This window comes from Chaetodon auriga, chromosome 10 (genome assembly GCF_051107435.1).
Source record: "Chaetodon auriga isolate fChaAug3 chromosome 10, fChaAug3.hap1, whole genome shotgun sequence".
Taxonomy (NCBI): Eukaryota; Metazoa; Chordata; class Actinopteri; order Chaetodontiformes; family Chaetodontidae; genus Chaetodon; species Chaetodon auriga.
Genome location: NC_135083.1, coordinates 362,501 through 372,500, shown reverse-complemented (window position 1 = coordinate 372,500; position 10,000 = coordinate 362,501). Strand labels below are relative to the sequence as shown.

At 46.9% G+C, this 10,000-nt stretch overlaps 2 protein-coding genes across 2 annotated transcripts in view; one reads left to right on the top strand and one right to left on the bottom strand.

Moving 5' to 3' along the window:
- LOC143327265 (uncharacterized) overlaps positions 1-3,853 on the top strand; it is a 5,523-nt gene extending 1,670 nt beyond the window's left edge. Inside the window, exons 3-5 of the mRNA XM_076741526.1 lie at positions 255-392; positions 499-717; positions 2,763-3,853. Coding sequence (XP_076597641.1) covers positions 255-392; positions 499-717; positions 2,763-3,037 — 632 coding nt within the window. The 3' untranslated portion in view covers positions 3,038-3,853. The remainder of the gene's footprint in view (positions 1-254; positions 393-498; positions 718-2,762) is intronic.
- Positions 3,854-5,562: 1,709 nt separating this feature from the next.
- The window catches only part of tfe3a (transcription factor binding to IGHM enhancer 3a), an 18,007-nt gene continuing 13,569 nt past the window's right edge, over positions 5,563-10,000 (bottom strand). Inside the window, exons 8-11 of the mRNA XM_076740557.1 lie at positions 9,828-9,884; positions 9,267-9,342; positions 8,278-8,425; positions 5,563-7,944 (exon numbers count right to left, since the gene is read on the bottom strand). Coding sequence (XP_076596672.1) covers positions 7,576-7,944; positions 8,278-8,425; positions 9,267-9,342; positions 9,828-9,884 — 650 coding nt within the window. The 3' untranslated portion in view covers positions 5,563-7,575. The remainder of the gene's footprint in view (positions 7,945-8,277; positions 8,426-9,266; positions 9,343-9,827; positions 9,885-10,000) is intronic.

Below are 10,000 nucleotides of genomic sequence, written 5' to 3'. Positions count from 1 at the left end.
TGTCTCTGACATCTGGATGTGGACATGTCTCCTGGAAATGGCAGGCCAGTCCAGCAGGACAGACGTCCTCATCGTCACAAACAACGTCCTCATCTGCACACAACACAAACAACACACACACGCCTGGGGGGCCTGGACACTCACCTGAGCTCACCTGTAACCTCAACCATGCCACCAAGCAAACTGGCTCAGGGCTCAGTCTGTCAGGGACTCTGATGATGATTGTTCTCATATTTCACATCCTACTCCTGCAGAGGAGGCCCCTCCCCCTCTCTCTGATAGGTCAGAGGATGGTGACAGCGGTGACGACTCTGTGACGGACAGCTCTCTCACCAATGACAGCTCTCGACTCCTGCCCTGCCCGCCTGCCTCTGCACTCCGGAAACAGAAAGGTGACAGAACACCTGATGTAATCTGACAGCCAATGGGACTGAACCTGGCCTGAGACCACCTGTCTCAGTCTGATGTCATCTCTGATGTCATTTCTCTGCTTCTCAGGTGTGGACAGCTCATCAGGGTCTCCTCCTCCCATCTGTACTCCTCCATCTTCCTCCTTCAACTCTCCTCCTCCTCCTCCTCTTCCTCCATCTCAGCCATCCATCTGTCAAAGACACCATCATCATCTTCAGCACAGCACCAATCAGAAGCATTTCTCCAATAAGACCAACGCCTCTTTAAAGACAGACGCCGCCCACATCAAGGAGGTCGCTGGAGATGGTGAGCCAATCAGTTACTGACTCTGAAACTGTTTGTCCTGCAGGTGGCGCTCGTGAAGAGGTGACGGGGTTATTAAAAATATAAAAAAAATATAAAAGAACGTCATCGGCATGTTAGCTTCAGGCTCGCTGCAGGTTTGGAACGTGTCTGATGGACAGCTCAAAGCCAGGAGGCGATAAGAGACGTCCTCATGTTGAGCTGGGGGACAACTAGACTGAAACTCAGTGCTGACGATTGTTTTGACTTGTGGTTGAAATACTTTGACGGTCAAAGCTGCTCGATGTGTTCGTGAACGCTTGTCACGCTCAGCGTCTTTCTGTCTGTCCGCTGTCCCTGACGGGACAATAAGACTCCACAATGTAGCAAAGGCTGAGTCAGTCCAAGTTTGGACTATGATTGTTCTTTTTGGACAAAAGCTGATCTGCTGATCAAAGACAGAGAGACAGACATAGAGACAGAAGGACGGACAGACAGATGGACAGACAGACAGACATAGAGAGATGGACAGACAGACAGACAGACAGACAGACAGACGGACAGACAGATGGACAGACAGATGGACAGACAGTATTTAGGTGTGACAGGAAGCAGAAAGCTGAAAACACTCCAGTCTCACTGTTATCACACCTTCAACATGGAGGTTTGCTTATCTCTGATGAACACACATACACACACACACACACACACACACACACACACACACACACACACACGCACACACACACACACACACACACACACACACACACACACACACACACACACACACGCACACACACACACGCACACACACTCACAGACGGATGACCCCTCCCAGAGTCAGTTGGTCTGGTTTTTACCAAACAACACCCACCTCCACCGACACAGTGACAGCAGGACTGAGCCGTCCTCAGATCAGAGTGTCCATATGTCCATGTTGTCTTTGACATTAATTGTAAATGGACATCCTGAAACGCAAGTTGTTGACAGTAAAGACACTGTCCACAGTTGTCCTTCTCAAGTTCAGGTGAAGATCTCTCAGTTTAGATCTGACAGTCAGTGGACATTCATTAGAAAGCAGGACAATGTCCCTGCCTACGGCTCATTAAAAACCACAAAGACAGATGGACAACTGATCTGAATAACAGACATGTCAGCACAGACTGCTGCGTCCACTGTCTCCTGGCCTGTCTGTTCTGTGTCTGTCTCCACAGACTGCTGCGTCCACTGTCTCCTGGCCTGTCTGTTCTGACTGTGTCTGTCTCCACAGACTGCTGCGTCCACTGTCTCCTGGCCTGTCTGTTCTGTGTCTGTCTCCACAGACTGCTGTGTCCACTGTCTCCTGGCCTGTCTGTTCTGTGTCTGTCTCCACAGACTGCTGCGTCCACTGTCTCCTGGCCTGTCTGTTCTGTGTCTGTCTCCACAGACTGCTGCGTCCACTGTCTCCTGGCCTGTCTGCTCTGACTGTGTCTGTCTCCACAGACTGCTGCGTCCACTGTCTCCTGGCCTGTCTGTTCTGTGTCTGTCTCCACAGACTGCTGCGTCCACTGTCTCCTGGCCTGTCTGTTCTGTGTCTGTCTCCACAGACTGCTGCGTCCACTGTCTCCTGGCCTGTCTGCTCTGACTGTGTCTGTCTCCACAGACTGCTGTGTCCACTGTCTCCTGGCCTGTCTGTTCTGTGTCTGTCTCCACAGACTGCTGCGTCCACTGTCTCCTGGCCTGTCTGCTCTGACTGTGTCTGTCTCCACAGACTGCTGCGTCCACTGTCTCCTGGCCTGTCTGTTCTGTGTCTATCTCCACAGACTGCTGCGTCCACTGTCTCCTGGCCTGTCTGTTCTGTGTCTGTCTCCACAGACTGCTGCGTCCACTGTCTCCTGGCCTGTCTGTTCTGTGTCTGTCTCCACAGACTGCTGCGTCCACTGTCTCCTGGCCTGTCTGTTCTGTGTCTGTCTCCACAGACTGCTGCGTCCACTGTCTCCTGGCCTGTCTGTTCTGTGTCTGTCTCCACAGACTGCTGTGTCCACTGTCTCCTGGCCTGTCTGCTCTGACTGTGTCTGTCTCCACAGACTGCTGCGTCCACTGTCTCCTGGCCTGTCTGTTCTGCGAGTTGCTGTCCATGTGTTCGGCTCTGGGGGAGTGTCTGGTGTGTGGAGTGGGCGGGGCTGGGTGTTGCGACTCTGCGATTGGCTGCTGCTGTTGCGTGGAGGCGGCAGGGGAGGCGGCCTGCTCGGAGGAGGCGTGTCAGGCCGTGTTGGATTGTGGGATACTGGAGGACTGCTGCAGCTCGTCCGACTGTCTGGAGATCTGTCTGGAGTGCTGCTCCATCTGCTTCCCCACATAAAGCAGCCAATCAGAGAGCAGCTACAGGATGATGTCAGCACCTTGGAGGAGCATTGACAGCCTGCAGAAGGACCAAAAACAAAAAGCTGAAAGTCTTTATGTCTTTTTGACTGGACAGACAGATGGACAGGCTGATGTCAACGCTCCAGTCTAGGACACTTGATTTACATCCAGCAGCAGACATTCAGTCCCGGCACAGATGGTGGTGTCTCCTCTATGAAGACAGGTGGACATTGAGGGATGGAGGACAGACAGCAGACAGTCCCAGTTCAAGTTCAGCTTTTCAGTCACTCTGTCCACCCGTCTGTCAGTGTGTCACCCATCTGTCCATCCACCCGTCTGTCTGTCCGTCCACCCGTATGAAACGGCGTCTGACTTTCAGTTCGAATTTTATTTTCAGGTCTTTTTTCAGATGAACAAAGTGTGAAAACGTAATAATCAGTAGAACCAACCGGACGGTTCAGTAGAACGTTGTGACATTTAATCATTTAAAGTCGCTGTGTTTTGATCTTTTGTTAACGCTGAGCAGCAGAAAGCAATACCACAGTGTACACATACTACAAGTACTGCATTGAAAGTTTTACTTCTGTAAAAGTACAAAAGCATCACAATGTACTAAAAGTACTAAAAGTAAAAGAACTCATGATGCTCATTTTAGAAGAATTAATTTGATATTATTGGGTTTTAATTAGTGTTTTAATGTGTTATTGAAGTACAAAGGAGTAGAAGTCAAACTGAAGTACCTGACAGGAAGTAAAAAGACCAGGTGAGTACATCTGTTTGTGTCTCTGCAGCAGAAATAAACTTCAACAGTTCAGCTCGTCTCTGTGAAACTGGCCTGCTGCTACTTCCGCATCTGTGATTGACAGCTCAGGAGTGGGCGGGGCCGGGTGGGACAGGAAATGGGTCCTGCAGGGACAGGAAGTGTGTGTTTTTTGAAGTGACATGCCAGGACGTCTAAACGGGAAACAGGAAAGCACTGAAATGACAACACCACCTGACCTCTGACCTCCAGGACACCCGACATCAAAGAGAGAGAGGCGCACACACGCACACACACACACACACACACAGACACACACACACACACAGAACATCAGTATAAAAACAGTTTGTATGATTTTTGGACTTTTTTCCACATATTTCTTCATATTGTCAAAAACACTTAAAACATTTCAGGGTTTTCAACCCGAGGCTTGGGGCCCCTCTGAGGGCCATAAGATAAATCTGAGGCTATAACTGTATCAGACAGACAGGAGGACATCGAGCATCTGTTGGTACTATTTCCAGCAGCTGATGAATCCACCTTTGGTGCTGTAGTGTGTGTGTGTGTGTGTGTGTGTGTGTGTGTGTGTGTGTGTGTGTGTATGTGTGTGTGTGTGTGAGTCAGAATAAACTACAGTGTGTGTGTTCATGGGATGAAGAACAGCAGAGACTCACTGATGAGTTTTAATGGAGGAAGAAGGTCAATGAACTGTTAGCAGTTAGCAGTTAGCATTTAGTGCTGGTTTGAGTCTGAACGTGAGATTCAACGATGAGCAGAAAAAGTTTGAATTTCGGGAGGCGCAAAAATGAAAATGAAATCATTGCGTTAGGAAGTACTTAAGTGCTTTCTTCTTCTACTCACATTTATCTGACAGCTTCATTTTTTAAAATGAAGATTTTGGCACAAAAATACAAAGAGTTTGTAAAACTGGACGTTTTGAGTTCGGCTGAACAGACGAGGGACTGGAAACTGTGGGAGGAATGGTTTCGGTCAACAAAAGCAAACGTTGTGGAGGCGTTCACTGGGCTCTGGCTAATATCTGGCGACCTGAATACAGCTGATTGTGAGTCTTTAAAACACAGGAAGCAGTTCAGCCTCCTTGATGGTTTCATCTAGAAATGAAACACGATGGCTTTTCTTCAGGTTTCTGCTCAAAATCATCTGGAGTGAAGAATTTTTTCAGACTTGAACTTTATTTAACAATCTATTTAACAAACAATTTCCCAGATTGGGATCAATAAAGAAGCAGTCTAAAGTCTTAAATTCACCTTCTGTCTGAGGCCACAGCTCAGACTCTCCTGCCCCCTGCTGGACAACAGCACAGGAACAGCCTGCTGAACTCACCTGCTGCTCACCTGTAACTGGGCTCAGTCATGGAACTTTTTAAATATTTCAATATGAAATAAAGTCTTCTTCTTCTTTTTTTTTCCTTCTTCTTCTTCATATTGTGGAGGACAGAGGTTTCATTCATTGTAAATATTGTGATCAGACTTTATTTTTCTCTTTTCATTCATTGATTAGCTGTCATTAATTTATAGTTTATTGTTAATAAGAGCTTTGTTTGAGTCTCTTTGAATCGTGACACAATGAAATATTTAGTATCATCAGAAGCCTTTCGTGTCCCTCCATGTCCACAGTATATCTGCCACCTATCCCAGCATGCACTGGGTTACTTAGGACACACCTGAATGTCCCATTAATTGTATGAATAAAAGTGGTTTAACTTGTTTGTTTGTGAGGAAACGAAACAAAGACTGAATGTGTTCCTTTCATGACTTTATTTCGATATAAAAGTTTGACTGTGAAGCATAAAGAATCTATAAAAACACACATGAAGCTAAATGAAACATGCTGACATCATATTCAGGCTACATGTCGTAAACAGAAACGTCAGAAATCAATAAGAGATGAACAGAAATCCCTTTTTAAGTCTGATCCTGAATCCTGATCAGTCGGCAGCAGGTGTCAACCTCTGGAGCTGAAACATGAGGCCAAAAACTGCAGGTCCTCCTTCGGCCGCTTGAGGTTGGTTCCAAAAGTGAGTCAGTCCCCATAGACCCCCACATTAAAATGCCCAAACAAACACGTTTACAGACCAGTGCAAAAACAGTTTTGGTCTCTGTAGCTAATTTTCTCGTTCATGACGACTTTATGCAGGTGAATCTTTAATTCAACTCCTTTAAGTTGTAATAAGGCTTAAAGTTCAGCTAGCTAACTAGCAGTTAGCTATGGATTTTTGAGAGTTCATAGATAAATGTATTGGCAGCTATAGCTAACAGTTACCTTACTTCATTAGAGTTTGTTGTTAACAGTGAGCTACAGCTAACCGCTAGCTTGTCAGTTTCTGATAGCTAACCCAGCTGTTGCATATGAACTAGTTCAAAGGTAAAAGACAACTCTACTATTTAGCTAACTTAGCAGATGGCTCCACAGTACAGTTCCTACAGTACTGATAGTTAGCTCTTACAGCGCAACAGTTAGCTAACTGACTGAACTGTAGAGTGTGGAGAGGACAGCTAACAGCTAATAACTAACAGCTAACAGCAAATGAACGTATCAGATGATGAGTTAACTTGTTAACAGACTGACAGAACTGTAGAGTTTGTGGATGACAGCTAACGGCTAACAAAAAGTTACAGCTAACAGTTAGCTTTGTTTATAGCTGTTTGTATAAAATATGGAGTTCAAAGCTTTTTTAAACACATTTAAAAGAGAATTAATGACAATGTTGAAGAAAACTTTGACAAATGAAGAAAGTTTTCAAAAACTGAAACATCAGTTCAAAAAGTGATGGATGATATGAGGATCTCCAGTCCCTCAAAAGAGAGCAGGTGATGATGAAGATGACGATGATGATGAGTTAGTTTCCCTTCTGGTTCCTCTGCAGGTTGTATTGAACAGACATCAGTAATAAAAGTTAAAGTGGTCAGTTCTCAGCCACCCCACAGTGATTATCGATTATATATTTGTGCGTTTTGATCATATTGACATTTACTTTGTTGTTCCAGAGCTGCAGCTCAGGCTCGTTCAACCTACTGACGATTCAGCGCAGGTGTCTCAGGTGAGTTCACACCTGCAGAAGGACTCCGTGGAGTCCACAGCCCCACCTTCTGGTTGAAGTAGTCAGAACAGGTGAGACCGTTGAATCATTGCAGAAAAGAACATCAAAAATCTGAGTTCTACTTCAGGTTTCACCTGTTGTGACATCACTGATTGGGGCGTGGTCATGTGTGGCTGCAGGTGACCACGTAGAAACTCTATTGATTGGCTCTGATTTGAAGCAGAGGAACTTTGGAACACTTCAGAGGAACGAGGATGCAGATCTTCAGATCAGGTTCTGGTCTGCATGAAGGGCCTGGTTCCATGAGATCCACCTGAAGCTGGTTCAGATCTTTCAACTGAACTCACGAAGAACCTTTTTATTACATGAAGAAACTTTCTGTTCATCATAAATTCATTTCATACAAAGTTTGGAGCCTAAGATTCTTTTTATCCTGAAACATTTCAAACTGTTTTTCATGTCAGCTGAACTGATAGTTATTGATCACCTGCAGACACCTGGAGCTCAGACCAGCCGCACCTCCACCAACCAATCCGCTGTGGTTTGTTCATTATCAGCCAATCATCAACAGGCGAGGACTCAGTCCTTCCCTATGATGTCACATTTGTGCGTCACTTGTTTTTGATGATGTCACTGATTAAAATTGTTCTATTGAAATAAAAAACAGCCTCCAGCTCTGGCCAATAGGATCCCTGAGTCTGTGATGATGTCATCAAAGGTCCTCATCCATGCTGAAGCTGCTTCTCCTGCTGCTGGTCTTTGAGGCTCCGCAGGACAGCAGGGGGTCCGACACCACCCCTCCTCCCCCCTCCTCCATCAGGATGTCTCCCAGGCTGTGGAGCTCCGTCAGCCCCCCCACGTCAGACATCAGGCCCGGGGAGAAGACGGCAGAGGCTCCCTGAGGTTCGTCCAGCTCCACGAAACTCAGGGCGTCCAGACCCAGGGAGGGGGTCACCAGGGAGGGGGACGATGAGGAGAAGGGGTGAGGCGGCAGGGGGGAGAGCAGGACCTGGGGATCCAGAGAGGAGGAGGAGGAGGAGGAGGAGGAGAAGGCGTGGAGGCGAGTCTGAAGCTCCAGCTCCTTCAACACAAACGAAACACAGACAGGAAGTGAGAGAGGGTTCAGCCTCTGAGGCCATGATGTCACAGACCTGCACAAATTACAACTCAGCATCATTTAAGGGCTGTTTGGTCACCGTCAGCCAAACCACATCAAACCACGTACGTCAGTGATGGTCAACTGACGGCCAAGTCAAGGGACGGACAGCCGTCCCCCTCTAACAGAGACAGAGGACGTGTCTTACAACAAAGTTCTACCTGACAACAGCAGGAAAACACCGACAGTCCGTCCTCTGTGAGTTGCTATGGTTACAGGACACTGACAGTCTGTCTGTCCCCCACCCCGCCTCCTCACCTGTATGCGTAACAGCAGGGAGTGGTTGGTGGTCTCCAGCCTCCTCTGTCTCTCCTCCATGTCTCGGACTCTGTGTTGCTCCTTCTGTAGTTTGCGGATGTAGTCTACCGACGCCTTCAGGATGGTTCCTTTGTTCCACCTCGTGTCCCTGATCGACCAATCACAGGCCACGCCTCGTTAACTCACGTAGCACTAACACAATAGTAGTAAAGGTCAATCAAGGAATCATTATTATTGATTATTGTTATTGATTATGGATCATTATTTATGTCTCGTGGAGTTCATCCTCTGTGGTCACATGTGACTGCAGGTGTTTCACCTCAGCCAGCAGTGATGTCACAGGGTACACTGTGACATCACTACAGTGTGTACTGCTGCAGTACAGTGTGTACTGATGTACCACTGATGCAGTGCAGTGTGTACTGATGTATCAGTGATGCAGTGCAGTGTGTCCTGATGCAGTGCAGTGTGTACTGATGTACCACTGATGCAGTACAGTGTGTACTGCTGCAGTACAGTGTGTACTGATGTACCACTGATGCAGTGCAGTGTGTACTGATGTATCAGTGATGCAGTGCAGTGTGTCTTGATGCAGTGCAGTGTGTCCTGATGCAGTGCAGTGTGTACTGATGTATCAGTGATGCAGTGCAGTGTGTCTTGATGCAGTGCAGTGTGTCCTGATGCAGTGCAGTGTGTACTGATGTATCAGTGATGCAGTGCAGTGTGTCTTGATGCAGTGCAGTGTGTCCTGATGCAGTGCAGTGTGTACTGATGTATCAGTGATGCAGTGCAGTGTGTCTTGATGCAGTGCAGTGTGTCCTGATGCAGTGCAGTGTGTACTGATGTATCAGTGATGCAGTGCAGTGTGTCCTGATGCAGTGCAGTGTGTACTGATGTATCAGTGATGCAGTGCAGTGTGTCCTGATGCAGTGCAGTGTGTACTGGTGTGATATATTAGAGCTACAGGGGAGGATGAGGACACTACTGACGGGTCAGTGGATTTGGGGATGAGGTCTCCGAGTTCTTTGATGCGGTCGTTGATGTTGAACCTCCTCCTCCTCTCAACTGGAAAACATGAAATGAAGATTAATGGTTTCAGCTGCTTCCGTTGACCCTTTGAGTCAAACTTTGGGAAACGCTGCAGTGTAACGCAGCAGATCAGTCGTCTGAGCAGAAACATGTTGAGACCAGAGATTAATCAGATTGTCAGGCTTTAAATATCCTCACATCGTCTTTGATACATGATTCCATTTTTTATTTTTGTCAAAAGCAAAGAAGAATCAATGGCTTCATCTCTGGCCAACAGAAGCTCAGCGTTCGTGTATTGATCCAGTAATGCACCAGTGCAACTCCTGCTGACCTGAAAGTACTGAAACTGAAGTACTGTGGAGTATCTGGTCAAACAAACTGAATAACGTGTCCATTTTAAACATCAGTGGACACAATGTCTACGTGTCTGGCGTCCTCGGCATCAGACTCACAGAAGACAAACGTTCCTGCTGGATTCGACTGGTCTGTGCTGACGAGTGAAGTAATACTGCAATACTCACTGAGGTTGTGGTTGTCCTTCTTTTGTCTCTCTTTGATCAGAGCTTTGGCCTCCACATCTACAAAAACAACAACAGCAACAACAACATCATCATCTTCATCATCTTCACCATCATCATCATCATCATCATCATCATCGCCATCTTCATCACCATCATCATCATCACCATCATCA